The 20,878-nt window shown below is 45.5% G+C and overlaps 1 protein-coding gene across 4 annotated transcripts in view; it reads left to right on the top strand.

Moving 5' to 3' along the window:
* Positions 1 to 20,878, top strand: part of ADAMTS9 (ADAM metallopeptidase with thrombospondin type 1 motif 9) — a 66,892-nt gene that overhangs the window by 16,538 nt on the left and 29,476 nt on the right. For 3 of the 4 annotated variants that reach the window (XM_065749522.1, XM_065749525.1, XM_065749524.1), the window contains exons 9-27: positions 759 to 905; positions 1,743 to 1,884; positions 2,168 to 2,275; positions 6,523 to 6,668; positions 10,058 to 10,239; positions 10,329 to 10,465; positions 10,893 to 11,010; positions 11,286 to 11,381; positions 13,375 to 13,541; positions 13,651 to 13,780; positions 14,073 to 14,199; positions 15,384 to 15,594; positions 16,312 to 16,476; positions 16,985 to 17,149; positions 17,946 to 18,065; positions 18,735 to 18,839; positions 18,977 to 19,144; positions 19,330 to 19,614; positions 20,236 to 20,397. In XM_065749522.1, the coding sequence (XP_065605594.1) occupies positions 759 to 905; positions 1,743 to 1,884; positions 2,168 to 2,275; positions 6,523 to 6,668; positions 10,058 to 10,239; positions 10,329 to 10,465; positions 10,893 to 11,010; positions 11,286 to 11,381; positions 13,375 to 13,541; positions 13,651 to 13,780; positions 14,073 to 14,199; positions 15,384 to 15,594; positions 16,312 to 16,476; positions 16,985 to 17,149; positions 17,946 to 18,065; positions 18,735 to 18,839; positions 18,977 to 19,144; positions 19,330 to 19,614; positions 20,236 to 20,397 (2,881 nt within the window). The remainder of the gene's footprint in view (positions 1 to 758; positions 906 to 1,742; positions 1,885 to 2,167; positions 2,276 to 6,522; positions 6,669 to 10,057; positions 10,240 to 10,328; positions 10,466 to 10,892; positions 11,011 to 11,285; positions 11,382 to 13,374; positions 13,542 to 13,650; positions 13,781 to 14,072; positions 14,200 to 15,383; positions 15,595 to 16,311; positions 16,477 to 16,984; positions 17,150 to 17,945; positions 18,066 to 18,734; positions 18,840 to 18,976; positions 19,145 to 19,329; positions 19,615 to 20,235; positions 20,398 to 20,878) is intronic. The other variant, XM_065749523.1, reaches the window with a different exon arrangement.

The following is a 20,878-nucleotide window of genomic DNA, read 5'->3' as shown; positions in this document are numbered from 1 at the left end:
TTGCAGGGAGCAGAGGTAAGGTGGTTCACTGGAGGTAATCTTAATGGGATATAAACTTCCAGCCTTCGGGCACTGGATCACACTGGGTCATTTCCCCTTCAAACAGCAAAGTGCTTTAAGCTGCTCTGTCTCCGTCGCATATTTGCCACATTGTTCAAAACATCATGTGCTGCAAACTTCACGTGGGTTCACACTGATACTGATGTTTGATGGCATTTTGTAAACCTGCCACGTAAAGTGTAGGAGCCAAGTCTCTCTGCATTGCAGCCCATTTTACAGCTTGCATAAGGGTGCTGCCCATGTGCATGAGGGACTTTGGGCTCTGGTTGCCAGTTGGCTTGAGTCCTCCCTCTGGGGACTTACGCTTGACTTTGGCTTTTTTCCATTTTTGTGAAGGTGGAGACAGGCACTTGCCTTCAGGATCTGGACCATCAGCTGGAAAGGCAACCACAGCTGAAGCTGTGTTATTCTGAGCTCCTATTGGATTTGTCTGGCTAAACGTGGGCAATGGAGAGCTTAGCAGGATGCCACAGACCTGTGCTAGGAATGCAAATGTTCTGAAAGCATTTAAGTTGTGCTTGTTGATGCTTATGAATTTGTGAATGAAAATACTTCTATTCCGTAATGCTATTTGCAGGGAAACTATGAAAATTTATTGGATTTGCTTTTACTTAGTTCACACCATTGCTCTTGCTATGGTGGATACTTGTTCTTTACCATTTCTTTAATTCAATTTATCACTGTTGTGTATCTCTTAGATTTAATATGCCACATGATGACAATCATAAATGCAAAGAAGATGGAGGTAAAAATCAACAGCACGTCATGGCACCAACACTGAACTTCTATACCAATCCCTGGATGTGGTCAAAATGCAGTAGGAAATACATCACTGAGTTTCTGGAGTAAGGCTTCCCCTATGCATTTTTGGGTTGTTTTTTGTGCGTGCCTCTATCCCATGGGGTTCTCCAGTTAATGTGAGATCCTGGTGTGCAGTGTTTGGAGGAAATATGAGGGATTTGTGTGTGCACACATCCTTTACATAGAACAGGAATGCAGCCCTGGCATCCAGTCCCTGCCAGTTCAGCCTCGTGATAAGCTGGCAAGGACTGGCCTCTCTAAGGGAAGAAACAAGTCTTCCCCCACGGATGTTGCTTTTAAGGAATGTGTGTTCTCCTCTAACCTGAAGGGTGAGTTTTCCAAGTCCTGTGGCTCAGATATGGAGCCACATTTTAGGAGGCAGATTGAATCTGCCTTTCTGCAGACAAAGCCCTGGCACTAGTCCATCATGGAGACACTGCTGAAGGAGCCCTTGGGTCAGCTTGATGCAGTGATCACACACTTTGCCATGATGCCTTCCCACAAGTTGTGATGGGAAGCAGGACGAGACCCACAGTGGTGCTATGGCAAAACCAGGGGCTCGATCCTTTGGGTGCTAATCAATTATTTTTGTTCTAAATGTGTTCTAATGCTTACTCAGAAACTAAATGCATGCCATGCGTGCTTAGACATGCTTTTGTGAGGGTAGGTGGCTGCACTGTGGTAGGAAGTCATTAGCACAGCATGGGGAGGGGATGGTGAATGGGGAAGAAGCTTCCTACGCTCCTGTGCTAGGGCCTGCAGAAGCTGTTAAGCTTGGGAAATGTGGTGCCCGTCTGCTCTGAGACCAGTTCAGATAAACACCAATGGATCCTGATCTCATCACCTCCTGTTTAACACCATTTTTCTGCTCTGTGTTGTAGCACTGGCTATGGGGAATGTCTGCTTGATGAGCCTTCATCAAGAACTTACGCTTTGCCTCAGCAGCTCCCGGGGCTGATTTATGACGTCAATAAACAATGTGAGTTAATTTTTGGACCCGGATCCCAAGTGTGCCCATATATGGTAAGTGCACTTCCACACCTTGATCTTTCTGGTGCTGCCAGTGCTAAATAGGTCTGCCCAGGGTTGGGTGAAGAGGGCAAGGGGCTGGTGTGAAGGCTGCTCCCATCAGCTGGTCCTTGGTTTCCTTGTCTGCAGAGATGGGGCAGGCCATGATGTTACTGCCAAGCTTGTGATTTAGTGATGGATCATAGGGGGATAATTCCAGAAAGAGTCATCTATCCTGTAGGGTGTGTGGCACATAGGAAGAATTTATTCATATTTTGATGTCTTTCAATATCTTAAGCAGATGCAGTGCCGGCGACTTTGGTGCATTAATATTGATGGTGCACACAAGGGATGTCGTACCCAGCACACGCCTTGGGCTGACGGGACAGAATGTGAGCCTGGAAAGGTCTGTAACGCCTGATGGTTTGTTCATTGTAGTGCATTCCCTGTGGGTCATGCTAAGTGTATCAATCAAAATCATCCTATCCCTTTGGCCACTTGTATGGGGCACAGCTTTTGACTGCAAGACCTGGTCCGTGGTTATCAACTCTACCCCAGTGATGTGATTAAAATTCACTATGTGGCATAACTTTTTTTAAAGCAGGTGCTCTTTCTGGGGCGCTTATTTTTTAAATTAATGCCCTTGAGTGAACTATTGAGCAAAACTTCTGCAAAGTTTCCCAACACTTTTATTAGAAATTTCCTATGTGATGTGAGTAATTAGTGATTGTGCTTAACATAAATTTGCCAACTGGCTTCTCATCTTGGCAACTTTAGAGTAAAATATATAACTGGTTGACATTTTCTTTATGGAACAGTTTTGGCAATAATTCATAGAAACTTTCAATTTCCATGTGCAGTGTTAGCTTCCAAGTAGTGTCGTGGTTTCTACAATAAGTGTTTAGTTTTCAGTAATCCAGATCTCAAGAAAAATAGCTGGAAGAATTTTTTTTTTTATTGAGATACTTAGATTTTTGAAGAAAAGCTCTGTTTTCCCTCATTTTTTTCTGAAGAAAAATGTTCTCCCTCCAGCCTTAATAAAGGGTGTGATGTCATTCTAATAGCATGCGTTAAAAATTTGCTTTTGTGACTCCTAATGATAAAGAGTTAAATTTTTCATTGCCTAGAAAGACCCAACATCTTAATTCATAGTCCTTGAAATGTATTTTAATTAAAATGTCTCTCTTAGACATAATTTTCTATAGAGGCTGTGAATCTGAAAAGTCATTTGTTCAACCAACTTGACTGTTCTCATTCAAGACAACAGGCAACATGTATCAATTTACATTCCTTTCTCCTGTAAAAGAACAGTCAATACAACTGTTCTTGTTGCTGAGGTTGTGTGTTAGGGATGTGGTTGGAAATCCTACTCCTGTGCCGTTGTTTGGAGCCAGTGGCTCACCAATATTTAATGCTTTTATGTAAAATCCCCTCTCTTTTAAGAATCAAGTTAAACCATTGGTATCCCAGGAGTTCCTCTGGCTTCTTGTGTCCCTTCACTTCTTGTGAAGACCTTGTGTTTTCTCTATGTGTGAGTTTGGGCTCCATTTGCCACTGAAATCTCAGAAATAACTATTTTGTTTTGAAATTCCAAAATCTGGGCTGCGATCTTGTTCAGACAAGCCTTCAGTTACATTCAGATATGGCCCAGAGTGGTGTTCAAGCATCTGCAGTTGAGCATGTTTAGTGTGTGTCAGCTCAGAGGCAGAGTGCACCTACATGGCTCTTAAAGCCTATGCAATGGAAAACATTTCACTCCACAGATTTAGCCAAACTGACAGGGATAGACAAATTTAGGCAAATGTGACCTGAACTTCTTAACAGAGAACCAGAGGGCCTCTTAAGAAAAAAACAACACAATCCAATCGTGTTTAGGCATTTGAATGTACTCTCAATAAAAGGGCTTTATGGGGGTAATTCTATCTCTGTGTTGATCTAATTCAAGCTAAAGGTTTGGATCATCATAAACTCTCTTCTTGTGAGTGTTTTCTCGGGCTTGTGAAGTGCTGAGGTGTGAGTCTGGAGTGCTTTTCTTTGGGATAAATCACTATTTTGGTACTCTGCTGCAGCCAGGAGCCCCATCAGACTGCTGCTTGCTGACTAATGCCTTGCCTCAAGCCTGCATGTTTGAAGTCCATGGTATGTGGGTTGGCAGATGGAGAAAATACCATGCCTTTTTTATGGAGATATCTTTAGAAATGAGGGAGCCTGAATAGCTAAGACAAACCTAGCAAAAATAGCTGGGATGGAGATACAATCAGGCTCTAAATTTGTTCCTAAACCAAGGGTACTAAAACAACACAGGAGCATTAGCTTATGCATATTTTGCATATGAGGACACTGAATGTGATACTGCTAACCCAAGCAGTGAGCCCAGCCCGGAGTTTGGGTGAATACCAGTCATGACAGTTTACAGTGTTTCACAGCACTGATGCATTGCAGGTGAGAAATAAATCACTGTGCCACAAAGAAAGAAAATAAAGAGGGTCGTAAACTTGGACCTCTCGTGATTTTTCAGGGCTGTTTAAAGAACAGTAAAAGGGGAGTAGATGGAGGGTAATCATTTCAGTCTCCTGCCTTATGGGCAGCAGGTAGCATATATGTTATGCATGCATGAAGCTTCACAGCACTTGTCTGCCCCCTGCTAATCTATTCAGCTGGAGTCAGCCCATGGATAGGAGCTGGATTTGGTGAATTATCTAGGACTCCTGCGACAAAACAAAGGAAAGGAAAGTCTGTTATAGTGTCTCCTGTCCCTGCCATCGCTCTCCTGTTCAACTTTGTGTCCGTTTAAGTTATTTTGAACTTGCACCAGACAAAAACTCTTTCATTCTCTTCATTGTCTGATCTGTAAGCTCATAGGAGAGAGAGCCCTGGCAGACTTTTTAGTTTTCTGTTGTAATTCAACATAGAAATTATTTTTGAAATACAAAAGGCATGAAGGCTACACAGCCAGACTATTCACAGCTTGGTTCCAAGAAACACCATAGCGTTTCCATAAGATAATCTTGCTGCTTATTTAAAACAGCTGCTCTTTTTCTTCTCTTTTCTTCTCTTTTTTTTTTCTTTCTTTTTAACACCCTTGATTTGCTATTGGGTGCCCCAGTTTTGAATAGAATCAAGAGATGTAGGTGATTTCCTGGTTAATTCTCAATCATGGGATGGGAAATGTATAGGTCATATCACAGTCCAATAGCTGTGTACATTCACTAGTTAGCTATTTGGTCATCTTCTCTGGGTCAGTGGTGTCAAGCATGACTGTGGTTGTGTATTTAGCTGTGAGCATCAACGTGTCTGCAAGAAGTTCTTCCCTGGGTCAGCACTGCTGTATTTATATTATGTATTTCTTTATGCTGATGATAGATGTCTTTGGGACATCTTTTTTTTCAGCCCTCTAGATTTGCTGTTCTCAAGATAGGTTTCCCCCATGTGCTTCATAAGTCTTAAAGAAGAAGGTGAGCTCATGGTGTTTCTTGGTGGAACCTTTTGGTATTAGTGAAGGGGCTGGAAGAAGGCAGCACATCAGTAAATTCAGCCCTGTTGCCATAAAAGTTGTCAGGTGTTTCACCACCTGAGCAGCCTCTGGTGGGGAGGAATAATGCATGGGCATATGTTAGTGATGTACCTATTGTTTTTCTCCTTTAACTCTCTAACCTAATCTAATTTGTGAGCAATCAGCAATGTTTGGGCTTCATGTAATTGCAAAATGTTGGGCAACTGTTGGCAGGTTAGAGTAACTCTGGGAGTGAATCTGCATTAGCAAGTGCTGCTTAGTGAGAGTGAAACCCTGTTCATCCCTCCATCCATTTTGATTGTCAGGGCCAGAACACGGCTCTCCCCTAGGTCTTGCCTGTCTGGGCAGTTGTGCTAGCAGACATACCCCTGAGGAGACACCATTTATAATATAAAAATCAGGGACAGGGGCTTGCTGAGATAATTTAAACCAGTTTCACAAATGAAAGAAAACAAGAGTTATAGCTGGAAAACACAAGTGCAGACCTTGGCAAGCCCCAGGTTATGGCTGAGTAAAAAAAAAAAACAAAACTTTGGATTGAGGAATTCATTTTTCTTTCTTAATTTGCCCTTTGGATTGAGAAGCTTCCTTTCCCTCCTCTGTCCTGGGCTCTGCACAGCTGTGGGGAGGTTTGTGTTTTCTCTGTTATTTCCCTTTTGTCTGTCTCCTCTCCTGACACTTTGTGGTTCCTGCTGCTCTCCAGGAAATCGGATAAGCAGCTTTTCCAAAGAGCTGGGAGCACTGCCGTGCTGTTCGGCATCAGCAAGCAGGGAATATTTGGCGGATGTTGTTATCCTCAGTCCTCCTCCCATAAACCACTGCCATGGGCTCTGCAGCTTGCCTTTGCTTCTGTTGTTTTTTGTTTTATCGAAATAATAATGATAATGAAAAGCTGGACTTATTTTTACCTTGAAATAATTCTTGCATTTTGAGTCTTCAGCCGATTGCTGGCATTCCCTTCCCTCTCAAAGCCAGGCTGAATGGGGCCTTGAGCAACCTGGTCAGGAAGGGAGATGTCACCACCTATAGCATGAGAGTTGGAACTAGATAATCTTAAAAGGCCCCTTCCAACCCAACCCATTCTATGATTTGACTCGTAATGGCAAAGCCATGCAAAACTTGCCCGTCTCTGCCCACAGCACTGCCGCTTTGGGATGTGTGTGCCCAAGGAGCGCGAGGCGCCGGTGGTGGACGGAGCCTGGGGCACCTGGAGCCCTTTTGGGACGTGCTCGAGGACCTGCGGCGGCGGCATCAAGACGGCCATCCGGGAGTGCAACCGGCCTGAGTAAGTGCCTAGCTGAGGGGGTAAGGCTGAGTCATGGGTGAAGTGCACTAAAAAGGGAGAAGGGGAAAGGAAAGAGCTGTCATGTCTGCATTTATTTATTGCCTCCTGTTTTCCCACTTAATCCCGATGGTGTTTTTCTTCCCTTAAAGATCAGAGAAGTCTGGGGCAAGATGGGCTGTGGTTTTTATACATTTTTCACCATTTTAGCCCTGCTTTTGCAGCTGTTCCTACAGGCCAGACCCTATCTAGTCCTTTCTACCCTCCTACTCCCACTCTGGCCGATTTTGCAGCTTTTTGCTGCGTTTGCAGCTGATCCTTTATCCTGGTATGTTTCTGCTGCAGCAGTCTAGCAAAATCTCTGTAGAAATCTGTTTCCCATTAGAAAGTGATACTCAAAAATGTTTGTCATCAGCCTGAATTGCTAAATCCTGACCCATATGGAATGGCAGGGAATTTGGCTGTGGATTTCAAGGATATGAATGTGTGGCCAGAGAAATATTAATAATTGGTTGAGCAACTGGTATGAAAGTTCCCGTGCTCTTGTTTGGGGAGCACAGTGAGGTGATGGAGAGCAGAGGGGTCTGACCAGAGCAAAGAGCTTAGAAAGGCCAACCAGGTTCATTGTGTCTCATCTTTGGTGTCAGGCAGCTTACTGCCAAGGGAATTGCCATCAGTGATGCAGCAGCTTTTTCATCCTGCTGTGAAACCTGCTGTAAGCCTTTGGGGCCAGCCATGGGGAGGGCTGGTGGGAGAAAGGAGAGCTTGTGCCTGCAGGGAGAGAGTGGCAGGAGGGCTGGCTCAGCTCAAGCACCATAAAGGAAGGGAAGGAGTGAGGCCAAGGGAGCTGGACTCCAACCCCTTAATTAAAGTGATGCTAAGAAATGCATGAGCACGAAGGAGTGCTCATCGCTCAATGCTGAGTCAGCACATGCCGTGCAGCCTTCCAGTAGCCATGGACACACAAAATAAGTACCTTTCCATGCAAAAAAAGGAACTGTGCAACCAAACATTTGGGTACTGTCAGTAAGATGTATTCCTGATTTCCAGAGCAGCATCCTTTTGGACTGATAGCTTTTCTGCTAGAAAATTGCCTTTATCCTCAAGGATAACATGGGGATTTAAAATTCTCTTATAGCTCCATCAGCCACAGCACAGTGCACACAGCTTTGTGCCAAACCTGCTGCTTTGTCCCTGCAGTCTGGCACTGTGGTGTGCACTACCACCATGTGCCTTTCCCTTAAGGTGGGGCTGCTGGGGTGATGCAAGTGAATGGAGAAGGAATAAAACATGGAGAGGTGCTGAGTGCTCTCACTGCCTCTCTTGTTTTTCAAAGAACTTCAGAAGTATACAGAGTAGGTCTCATCTTTCTTTTTCACGCTTTGTTGAAGGCAGCAAAAACAACCTGGGGTAAGATCTGAGGTGGTTTTCAAGTCTTTTTTATGCAAATATAGATATATTGGCTGCTCCAGGATCTGGGGTGGTATCTTGCATGCCAACAAAATATTATGCAGAACATGGCATTCAAAATGAAATAGCAACTCCCCCCTCCAGTGCCAAGATACAGAAGAAAAGGCTGCAGCTCTTGCCTCAGTCTGTATCTTACTCTGACACCTGCATGGAAGGGCACTTTGCAGTGCTGTAGGAAGCTCTGAGCCCCTGAAAAGGAAACAGATCATTTGGGCATGGGCTTAAGGAATGTGTTCGCTTACCAGAACAGACTTGTCCCACCAGGGCTGCCCCTGGGAACTTGGGACTGGATGGCCCTGAAGGAGCTGCAGGCTGCAGCATAGCACATAGAGCAAGACACTGCTGTAGCATTATGGGGGAAAGAGAGTTTATCATGAGATGTTAGTGCCAGGAACTCTGCATGTGGGAATGCTTTTCTGTGTGGGTGAGTGCTATCTATGGATGTGAGTCAGATCATATCTGCACGTTGCTCCTTCCAAGGGATCCACCTGTTCTGGGAGCTGGGATGGATATATGAGGGCATTCAGGCCCTAGGGTTCCTGAAGGTGCTGTGAAGGAGGTGTCCGCACTGAAATCAGGAGTTTGTAAGGAGAGCGATGCTAGAATGGGTCATACCATCCATCATCTGATAAAATAGATGATTCCAAGATGAGCCAGACTGAGGCCAGAACAAGGAGATTCCTATGTGTGCTTTGCTCCTTCCTGTCTCCATGGTATATTGTTGATGTTTACTTATAGAAATACTACACAGTGCTGAAGAATCTAGTATTATTTTGTTATGATGCTGAAAATCAAAGTTCTGTGAGGCTGATTTATTCCTGAGAGGCAGCTCTTTGTTTATGCAACATCTGTGAAAAGCAACACTGAGTTACAAACACCCTCAAGTTGTCAGAGTGGTTTGGGGCTATTTTGAAATGTGATGCTCCAGCCCTCAGCACTGGAAAGATATTAATTGCCAGGCTACAGAGCTGACCATTCATAGCATGATAGCAACTTTTCACATCATCCAGTTGGTGGTATGAGCATATATTCAGTGTTATCTCAATTACGAATCATGTCTAGAGAAAAAGAAACTTGGTCTCTTTGGATTGTGTTAGCCATACGAGGAGAGGGGAGGGGAGGAGAGGAAAAATACTCTTGCATGTTCTTTGTAGTTAATGGTATTTAGAAGTCTCCCATTAATTAAATTGACTTGAATTGGAAGCAATGTAGTTACCACAAAAATGTTATAATTGCAAGTGTTTTTTAAGAAACACCCAGTTAGAATAATTGCATAATCTAAAGATTTGTGTCAGATTGCAAATCCTACTGCGGTATAAATGTTTTCAAAGCAAAAACAATGAATCCTGTTAACTCCTCCATGCATGATTCTGGCTCTCTGAGGTCTGGGGTATGCTGTTTCTAGCACATTTCCCTGTGTGCTGTACCCTGAGATGGTCAGGATGTCCCTTCATGGCCAGAAATTCTGCTACTTGAGTCACAAGTAGAAGAATCATTATTTATTGGAGAAAAGACACTGCTGAGCTCAGTGAGCCTTCACTTCAGGATGCTGAAGAACTGAGATAATTTGTAGGAGTTTGTTAGTTAGCAGAGTGTGGAGGTTTTCTGTCTCTTTTCAGATAAGAAACATCAAATTTATGGGACCAATGGGGAGTTGTGGAGGATAGATCCACATTACGGGATCCATTGTAGAGTCATTAAGGTTGGAAAAGGCCATTAAGATAATTCAGTCCAACCATCAACCCATCTCCCACATGCTCACTAACCCATGTCCCTGAGTGTGAAGCTAAATTCTCACTGGCAAGGGAGACTTTCTTCTTCTGCTTTCTCCCACTGTAGCTATAGTCATCGGAGAGCAACTACTCCCTTTGGTCATCCCTTTTGAGCACCACCTTTCACAGTTTCTTTCTTTGTTCCTGCAGGCCTAAAAATGGTGGGAAATACTGTGTGGGACGTCGAATGAAATTTAAATCCTGCAACACGGAACCTTGCTCAAAGCTGAAGAAGGATTTCCGGGACGAGCAGTGCGCTGACTTTGATGGAAAGCACTTCAACATCAACGGGCTGCCCACAAATGTGCGCTGGGTGCCCAAGTACAGCGGCAGTAAGTGCCAGGGACATGGGGCTTTCTTCTGTGGGCCTGATGGGCAGTGGCATTTGAGTAATACATTCCTGGTCTTTCTCCCTTCCCAGTCCTGATGAAGGATCGCTGCAAGCTGTTCTGCCGCGTGGCAGGGAACACTGCTTACTACCAGCTGCGGGACCGCGTCATTGATGGGACTCCCTGTGGCCCTGATACCAATGACATCTGCGTGCAGGGCCTGTGCAGGGTAATGATTTTCCCTTCTCTTTTATAAGAATGCTTTCCATTTTGTTTCTCTATGGCATGTTTCTCCGTGGTGCAGGGAGTAGTCGTGGAAAGATTGGAAAAGACCACTAAGACCATCTAGTCCAACCACTGGCCCATCCCCACCATGCCCACTAACTGTGTCCCTCAGTGCCGCATCCACATCCACCCTTTTCTTGAAAACCTCCAGGGATGGTGACAGTCCTGAGTCTTGTGGGTTTTTTTTTGTATACAACTGGTGTGGGATGGCCATGCTGTGAATCAGCACAAAAATGTGGGGAAATGAAGCAGTTTGTTTCATGGCATCGTCTTCCACACAAAGAGTTGGTGGGGCTTCATTTGGGGATTTGTAAATGCTGCTCTAGTCTGCGTTTGCTCCATCTATTTTTTTTTCAATTTTTCTCTTAAAGCAAGCTGGATGCGATCATGTGCTGAATTCAAAAGCAAGAAGAGATAAATGTGGTGTTTGTGGTGGGGATAATTCTTCATGCAAAACTGTTGCGGGCACATTTAACACGGTGCATTATGGTAAGAATCTGTTGCTAAAAAGTTTATCATGAAAAATGCAGGTCTATAAAGGATCTATAAAAGCTTTTACCACACTTTATCTACAAAAACACTGATATAAAATGTGAAATCCTTCTGGCTATAGCTTACACCAGGTTATAACTATTTATGCTATCCCTAAATGAAGAGTATTGGATTGTGTAATGTGAGGTAATTTTGCTCATCTCCCTTCCCCCCATAAAAAGCAAGAGAAACATCTGTGTAATAGCCTTGACTTTGCATTTAATCTGTTCTAGGCTATAACGTTGTGGTGCGCATTCCAGCTGGTGCAACAAACATTGATGTGCGTCAGCACAGTTACTCAGGGAAACCAGAAGATGACAACTACCTGGGTGAGTTGTAGTGCACATATCAGTCCTGAATGCAGCTGTTTTCTGGTTGTGTGGATAGATCTGACTGCTCTCTGATAAGGGAGGTGAAGAACACACTGAAGGGAGGTGTTTTCTTATTGAGAATATATCCTGTATATCTGCATGGTCACCTCATTTTGCTCCTTCTCTTTGTGCCATCCTTGAAGCTAAGTTTGGGAGGCTCACGTGATGAGAAGTGTGCCCTCACAGGGTCATGTCTGGGCTTTATTCACCATGCTGAGCAGAAACCCATACTGAGGTCTGCATTCATGTAAATGCATGTGTTAATGAAGGGCTGGGCTGGAGGTTCATAGCCCAGTGGGAGATGAAGAATCTCGCTTCTTTGTGTCACTTGGGAAACAAATAGATGAGATCACAGTTCAACAAAGGGAAATGATGTGGCAGTTGTGGCTGTCGCTCTGAAAAACTGAAAGTCCACATTTCCATATCCTTCATGGAGGCAAAAACCCCAGCTGGTTCTCTGGGTCCTGCACAGCCCTTGCTTTCACAGCAGTGCAATGAAATGGTGCAGCGTGGACACATCACAAAAAAAAAAAAAAAGCCCAAAATGGTGCAGTATCTTTTTCTTCGTGGAGGGAGAGAGGCTTCCTTATTCCTCTTTTCTAGAAAAACTGTCAGAGTCATTGAATGGTTTGGGTTGGAAGGGACCTCTAAGATCATCTAGTTTCAAGCCCCCTATTGTAGGCAGGGACACCTCCCACCAGACCAGGCTGCTCAAAGCCCCATCCAGCCTGGCCTCGCATGCTCCCTATGTGGTACCTATTCAAAGTGGATCATTCTAGGGTGAGCCCTAAAGAACTTCTCAACTTTACTTGAAGGGGCCTTTAATCTTCTTGGGAAGCAACAAAGTCAAATCTTCTTTAATGTTGCTTTAATATTGCTGGGAAAGCATCTATTCACATTAGGCCTGAAGAGAAGCAAATGAGAAGTGTGCGCTTGTCCACTTATTTTGCAGCTCACTGAGTGTGAAATCTTGGGTTCTCAGTACTGTGAACCTTGCAGTTCCTTAACAATTTAGGAGGAATTTGATGTTGTCATCAAGTCCAAGGCACGCACCTACTGTTGTAGGAAGATACTAGCAAATGGGAATGAATCCTTTAATGAGTTTTACTACTGCTAAATGACATTAAAGCCTGCAAAGTATGGAGTTTGGTTGAGCACAGAGTCTGCTTTTTGAGCTTTTTTCCACCTAGATCTGTTTGCAGCCACCAGTGTTTTGCTTCATTATATCTCCTCGTTGGAGTAAAAACCTTCCCTTTGGTGTTTTGGTGTTAAGTTTGGATTTTTTCCGTACAGAGGCTTTGTAGTAATGTAGCTGTGATGGGTGAAATGGTGGGGAAACTAACTTAGGAAATTAGCTACATAATCGCATTAGTGTGAAGTTGTGCAGCAGACTGCTGTTTTCAGGAAACTGTTCCTTTTATAAAGCATTTAGGCTTTAAGCCTTCAGTGCTTTCACATACCTTAAGATTTGGAATAATAAAAAAGTAAACGGGGAGGAGGGAAGGAGGGAGAAGGAGGTGCTGTCCAAACTCCCTGTAATTATCCACTGAAAAACAAAGTTCGGGCAATTAAGGGGACAGAAATTTATCTTAAGAACACACCTGGGAACAATGTGCAAGTCACCCTATATGCACAACTAACACAAATATTTGGGCAGAATGGCTTTGTATCACACTGCCTACAGCCCCCTGCCCCTAGGTTACAGGGAAGCTATTTAGGACCAACTTCAGGCATTCAGCCTACACTTTAATAAAGTTCTCAAAGGAAAAAGGGATAGCTACCATGTCTCTAAGACCTCTGCTGCTCTCTTTCCATCCTTTCTGTCTGAGAGTGCCAGTCGACTTTTCCTCCCAGCCCACTGAAGGGGAGCACTGAGAGCACATGACCCACTTAACTGTGTACATCTGAGTTAATTCTACGTCTTTAGTTCTTGTTTTTTGCACCTATGCAGCCTTATCTAACAGTCAAGGAGACTTTATATTAAATGGAGACTTTGTCGTCAGTATGTTTAAAAGGGAAATCAAAGTTGGGAATGCTGTGATCGAATACAGCGGATCGGATAATGCTATTGAAAGGATTAATTCTACAGATCGGATTGAGCAAGAAATAACGCTTCAGGTGAAGTATACGTTGTGCGTGTGGAAAAGTCTGCCAAGCGTTACTGGGTTGAAAACAACCAGCTGCAAAGTCTGTTAGTTTACTCTGCTTTATCCTTGTTTCCTCCCAGGTTTTATCAGTGGGCAATTTGTACAATCCTGACGTTCGTTACACTTTTAATATCCCCATTGAAGACAAACCTCAGCAGTTTTATTGGAATGCCTATGGCCCCTGGCAGCCCTGCAGTAAGCTCTGCCAAGGTAGGTGCACAGGAAACCTTTATAGGGTTCTCCTGGGTTCTCAGTAATGTTCTCAAATCCTTTTCCGTGCTCTTTCTTAGAGACTTGTACATTATGAGCTTGTTTCTCTGCCTGCAGCAGTAGATAGCCTGTGGTGCCCTGCTTGCAAGGTATGGCACTGCAGTGATGCTTTTCAGAATGCAGGGAACATTTGTAGCCTATCTCTTAATTACTGCCATTAAGGGAAGAAGAGAAATTACTAATTTGATTGCTGTCCTGTGTGTCTCAAACAATGTGTTTTCTGCCTGTGTAGGAGAACGAAAAAGGAAACCTGTGTGTACGAGAGAGTCAGACCAACTCACGGTGTCGGACCAAAGGTGTGATTGGATTCCCCAGCCTGACCCAATAACGGAGCCTTGTGGCACAGATTGTGAGCTAAGGTGAGCTCTGCTCACTCATGTATATACACAGCATTTATTTTTTTCCTCCTCTTTCACCCCTGGCCCTCATCCCTTTTCTCATCAGCCTGTATTAGGTTTTAAAAAACAAACAAAAAGAGGGATTAACCATTGTCTCTCTGTCACCCAAGAGTTGTCGATGTCAACCAGCTGTGTTTTGGGAGGCACATTTCTGCATTGTCAGGTTTGCTATGTTGGATTCAATTGGTGCTAACTATAACAACAAATGCTTGATGTTTCAGTCTCCCTGGATAGAAGTGCTCAGCAACATCCTACAAACAGCCTGCAAAGAGGAAAAAAAAGCCATGTGCTCAAGACAAAGAGTCACTAAGGCTTAGATTTATCATTTGCTTAAAGTGAGGAATGGTCTGAAGTGTAGAGTGGGTTTGGGGCTGTCCCCAGACAACTGCCAGAGAGCTGGAACTGATGGAGCGTGCCCTAAGTCATCGCAACCCATTTTCCTTTAAGCAGCAATCTGTTTTTATTTCAGGAGCTTAAAATACGGTGGCAATAATCAGCTGCTGGCGAAGCAGTTTGGATTGCTGGGGTTTTGGAGGGGTTTCTCTTGTTTTGTTAAATCTGGGGTGTAAACAGTCGCTGCAGGGCTGCTGTGGGTCAGGTTGTCGGGGTAACAGCTGTTGCCACTGCGACAGGTTGGAAACGTGAGTAGGGGAAATGCCCAAGTTTTGAAAAGCAGTCAGGGACACAGGATCTTCTGTAATTCAGGAACTGTTGACTCCAAATCCCCTTGATCATATTCTTCTCCTAGCCTTGCTGCAGTTAGCTCTCTGAGCATAGGAGCAGTGTGCTTACTGCTCAGGTAGTTCTCCTGCTCTGGACCATGGGGCAGAAAGCCCCCGTAGCACCACTCTGTGCTTGGCTATGCGCTCCCTCTGCAGCCTGAGAAGTTCCCTAGGGCCACATCACCTTTCCTTCCCATCGTGGGGAACTAGGGGCTGTTCCTTCCCTCCAAAAAGCAAAGCCAGAGCTGATAGCCCAGCGCTTCAGAATTGCTTGGAAACCACTGGGAAGGATCAAAACTACCCATTCAAGAATGTATATTTTAATGTCACACACCCCCCCCCAAACATGTTATCTGCCATGTCCCAGAGCCCCACAGCTCCTCTGATATTCTCATGGGTCGTGTCATTGACGTTTGCTCTCAGGTGGCATGTCGCAAGGAGGAGTGAGTGCACGGCCCAGTGTGGGCTGGGCTACCGTATGCTGGAGATCTACTGCTCCAAGTACAACAGGTTGGAGGGGAAGACTGAGAAGGTCGATGACCGCTTCTGCAACAGCCAAGCCAAGCCAAGCACGAGGGAGAAGTGCACGGGAGAATGTAACGTGGGAGGCTGGCGGTACTCGGCCTGGACCGAGGTGAGGGGTGCTGCTGCCCTGTGCTCTCTGGGGGCTTTTTGGTTTGTAAACATGTGAAAGTTAGATGCAGCAACTCAGCATTCCTTGCTCTTTCTGGAGGACGCCACGGTGTGAACAAGCCCAGTGCTTCCTATTTTTCACTGCGGCAGATTTATGCTTTGAAGCATCCTGAGTTCTGTCTGTTGTGCTCAGCACCGAGGGCTGTCCTCTCTCATCAAAGCCATCATGCTGTTGGCAGGAGAGGGGACATGATGCCATCAGCAGAGGACTTCGGAAGTTTGTTTGCTTTACACTTTTCAGCAAAATGCCATTCGGTGGCCAAGAATATCCCTGGGTGCAAACAGCCGAGAGAATGATGAGCCTGGGGCTTTCAAGGGAGGGCACAGAAGGAGGGCAGACTGCTTGGTGGGGGGGGGAATTAACTTATTGTAAAACGTGAACAGGCATCAGCCATTTGGGGGGACTGAAAGGCAGCACTTGTAAAGGTAATAATGGGGTTATAACCCAAAATGGATTTGTGAAACCCATTGCCTCAAGATTTTTATTAAGCTTAGCGAGATTGGATTTTTAAAGGAATATATAAAGTAATAGCCTGTTACTTAAAGTACAAATTGTTCTTCTGGAGGGTTCCTGCAGTCTCTTTGTAGTCCTGCCTGTAAGGAGGAAGGAGATAAATGGGCTTGCAGAACATGTGTGCTCAGTGTCTGCTCTTTGCAGTGCTCTAAGAGCTGTGGCGGGGGCACGCGGCGGCGGAGAGCCATGTGCGTGAGCACCTACAATGATGTGCTGGATGACAGCAAGTGCAGCCAGCAGGAGAAGCTGACAGTGCAGCGTTGCAGTGACTTCCTGTGCCCCCAGTGGAAAACTGGAGACTGGTCTGAGGTAGGGACTGGCAGGGATATCCCCTCTCCTGCTGCTCATCCCTATAGCATTGCATTCTTTCTGATCCCACAGTCAGTTCTCAGTTTTTCTGTGCTTGGCCCTCGCCCTGTTGTTTATTACCATTATCTCTTCCACTCCAACTGGTGTCCTTCGTAATGCAGCAGAACCTCATCTTACCAGGCTGCTCCCAGCAGCAAGTGGGATGGAGGAAATAATCTCCAAAGGCTGTGTGTCACCTTTATGTCCAAATAGCACTTGTTTTTGTGAATTGCGTTGTTTTAGAAAATAATGGAAGAAAACAAATGGAAACAAGGGCTATTAACTCCCCATTATTCAAAATATGTCTGCTGCCCATGGCCCATCCCTGGAGACATTTCAGGTGAGGCTGCACCAGGCGCTGAGCAACCTGATCAAGCTGCAGGTGTCCCTGTTCATTGCAGTGGAATTGAACTAGATAATCTTTAAGGACCCCTTCCAACACAATGATTCTGTGCTTTCCTTCTGGCAGTGCCTGGTCACCTGTGGAAAGGGGCACAAGCATCGCCAGACCTGGTGCCAGTTTGGGGAAGATAGGCTGAACGACAGGTTTTGTGACCCCGAAACAAAGCCGGAGTCGGTGCAGACGTGCCAGCAGCAGGAGTGTGCAGCGTGGCAAGTGGGGCCCTGGGGCCAGGTAGCAGAGCCAGTTCATCCCAGCGATGTGTTTGTGAACTGGTTCACTTGGGTGCAGCCTATGGGCAGCAGGAACTGCACCTGCTCTTTGTGCTAAATTTAATGTGGCATACTAAATCGGCCGTGATTGTCAAAAAATGATTGCCAAGGTTACGTTCCTAAATCCACATTTAGGCACACAAATATGTGGCCTAATTTTCACAAAAAAAAAAAAAAAAAAAAGCTGCTGTCACTCAGTAGCAATTGTTGCTTTCAATGTTTTCCAGTCCCAGGGAGGGGAAGGGGGGATAGTGGTGGTGGTGTTTTTCACTGCTAAAATGAGAGTTGCTCATTTCTCCCGCAGAGTTCTGGCATCTTATTTTCCACAGAGCTGTTAGTTCTTAAAAATAAAAATCAGCAGCGAGTCGTCCCAGCCAGACTAATTGCCCATTGGCAAAAATATCCCTTAGTGCTTCTGCTGCTGTGGGGCTGAGCAACCGGTTTTAAAGGAGGATGTGGTGTAGCTTCTCCCAGGCTACGATTTACTGTGTGCAGAAGAGTAAATCATTGAAATGCTCACACCTTCAATCCCGAGGACAGTAAGTGAAGCGTGTGAGGCTCTGATGGGCTCAGTGAATTAAAACTTTGACCTAATTTAAAGCTGGAAATGCGTGAAGTGGAGAGAAAGCAGAAGGGAAGCTGGATTTTATAATGCTGCTCATGCTTCGTGCCTGGATGTAGGCTTGGCTGATTAATTCTCTCTAACTGAAGCGACCACTCAGACCCAGCACTTCTTTTTCCCATCTGCCCTCTATCAGTGCACGGTGACCTGTGGCCAGGGCTACCAGATGAGAGCGGTGAAGTGTGTCGTGGGCACCTACATGTCAGTGGTGGACGATAATGAGTGCAATGCTGCAACCAAGCCAACAGACACCCAGGTGAATCCCGCTGTTTCCCTCTCCATTTTAGGTTTTCATGTCCCCTGGCACCAGTAACAGTGTGGGACTGTTCCTCTTAGCTTACTGTCCCTGCTACTAAGGGACCAAGGCTCTTCACAGCTCTTTTGAGTACCAACAGGTCAGGTCTTCACCCAGGGGTGTAAATCACTGCCCTGTCCTGACTTGAGAGAATGGCAGTGGTTGACTCCATGTCTAGTATTGCTGAGTTGTAGCTAAGTAGGTCAGTGGCCCATTTGGGATGTCATTCTCTGGCAGTGAGGAAAGCGTGCAGGTGAGCATCCCTGCTGGGCTGGGCAGCTTTTGTTGTAGGGTTGTTATTTCTGTCACACTCTGTTTTAATGCAGAGAGATGGTACGTGGCTATGAGGATCCCAGTTTTAGTGTTCCTAACAAGTCAAAGTCCATTGGAGTTCTGCAAATGAAACCCATGGAGGCATAGGAAGGGGAACTGATACCAAATTTTGCTGATGCAGAAAGAGCATGCAAGAAGAAAGCCCATCAGCATGCAAGCATGCAGTTCACATTCTCAATACACCATGTACTGTTAATGTTTCCGTTGAAGAGGAAGAGATGGTTTAATTGAAACATCTGCAAATCTTTCATCACTTGCTTTAGATTTCCCTCTTTTCCTTTTGGATCTCACATGCAGGACTGTGAAATCGCAGCGTGTCCACCCCATCCAAATAGTCCCGAAGCCAAGAGATCCATATCAGGCGTTCACAGGACGCAGTGGAGATTTGGATCCTGGACACCAGTAAGCACATGTTGTAAAATGCTTGCAGGATTACTTTACAGTAGACAACGTGTTGTTTTTAAGTGCACTTGCCCAGCGTTTTGTTCTAGTATGTAGTGGGAAAGTTTTCTAGTGTAGTGCTTGTTGCTCTTCCCTAGTGCTCTGCAACGTGTGGGAAGGGGACGCGGATGCGATACGTCAGCTGTCGGGATGAGCAGGGCTCAGTGGCTGATGAGTCTGCTTGTTTCCACCTGCCAAAGCCCTCGGCCACAGAAATGTGCACCGTGACACCCTGCGGGCAGTGGAAGGCCTTGGAGTGGAGCTCTGTAAGCATCACAGTGCATCCTGCAGGAGTGCCTTGTAGGCATCGCTGCCGGAGACTTATTGCATTAATCTGCTGCCTTTATAAGTGGCAAAACAATGATTTTGAGCGGTGTTTTATTAGCAGTAGTTGTTGGTCTGGTGTCCAAAGCTGGAAATGTGACTGTCTCCTTTTCCCATTGTAACGCAGTGCTCAGTGACTTGTGGTCAAGGTAAGGCAACACGACAAGTGATCTGCATCGATTACAGTGATCAACTGGTGGACAGGAGCGAGTGCGACCCAGATGACCTCCCTGCCACCGAGCAGGACTGCTCCATGTCTCCTTGTCATCCAAACAGCCATGACTACGGCAGGCCCATCCACCCCTTCCTCTATCCAGACCACCGTCTCAAGCTGCACCCAGGAGGCAGCCCCAACCGAAACCGTGCGCATATCCCAGGAGGCAACCAGTGGAGAATTGGTCCCTGGGGGGCTGTGAGTGCACTGATTTTTCTTATTACTGATTGTTTTTTTTTTTCCTAGGCTAATTCAAGTTTTTTCTTTTTAAACATTGCTATGTAGTGAAGAGAGAGACCTTTGTCCCTGCTTTCTTCTCCCTCCTCACTTCCCCAGATGCTGCAGTAGGGTGAGGGCATCACCTCTCATCCGCTTGCACTGAGCATCTCCCTGCAGATAGCATTGTTTTCCATGTGCCAAAGGACAGCCTCTGTTTCTTGACTGCCCCCTGCGACATTTACAGCTGTACAGAGCTGCTGCCAGAGCACAGCAGAGCCTTGATGCCAGCTCCTTGGCCCCTCCATCTTTATTGTGCAAGTCCCTAAAGGGAATTAAGCACAAATGTGATGTTAAACACTGCGTTAAAGGCAGCAGGGATTACTCACCTGCTCAGAACTAGGCTCATATTTATTTTCTTTGCCTAGTCAGCACCCAAGTCGTTGCACTGTTATTAGCAAGAACTGAGGTTTGAAGTTAATAAAGCCTGTTAGCTGTATTAAATTTCTCACCGTGCATTCCCACGGTGCAGCGCTCTGGGAAAGAGCTGGGAATGCACAATTACTCCTGGACTCAAAGAGGCTGTGGGCAATTGTCTTGCAGTGCTCTAGCACGTGTGCAGGGGGGTTCCAGCGGCGCGTCGTGGTGTGCCAGGATGAAAATGGATACACCGCAAATAACTGCGATGAGAAAACCAAACCCATGGAGCAGAGATCGTGCGAGTCCGGCCCCTGTCCTCAGTGGGCTTATGGCAACTGGGGAGAGGTGAGTGCACCATTTATCCATTCCATCAGAATGGTTCCAGAGGATGTTCCTCAGTGGGGCGATAGGTGCTTTATATATGAAGTTATAGATTTAGAGGGAAGGTTCGTGTTACTGGCGGGCTGAGAAATGGGGGAAGAGGGGGGAAGTAGCAGTTAGAAATTAGAAATATCAGTGTGTGAATGGCAGCCTCTGGCACATGAGTGAGCCCCAGCAACTGCTTGGTGATGTGTTCAGTCCATTTGTCAGTTTGTTTCCAGACAAAAGCGAAATTGAGGTTTCTTATTTTTTTTGAGATAGGTCTAGTTCAACTGGAAGCCTTTTTTGTAATTAAACCACTACTCCCTTCTGCAAATTCACCTGAAATTAGCGACGTAACCCCTGACACCCCAACTGCAGTGTCATCGTGGAGTGGCACAAATTGCTCTGGGGGAAGAGAAGCATCATCGTACATCACTGAGGGGATGTGATGAGAGCGTGGGGT

The sequence above is a fragment of the Cyrtonyx montezumae genome, unplaced genomic scaffold, assembly GCF_038088225.1.
Source record: "Cyrtonyx montezumae isolate F1298 unplaced genomic scaffold, pur_monq_1.0 scaffold_6, whole genome shotgun sequence".
Lineage (NCBI taxonomy): Eukaryota > Metazoa > Chordata > Aves > Galliformes > Odontophoridae > Cyrtonyx > Cyrtonyx montezumae.
The sequence above is the reverse complement of the archived record's forward strand: the minus strand, read 5'-3'. Positions and strand labels throughout refer to the sequence as shown.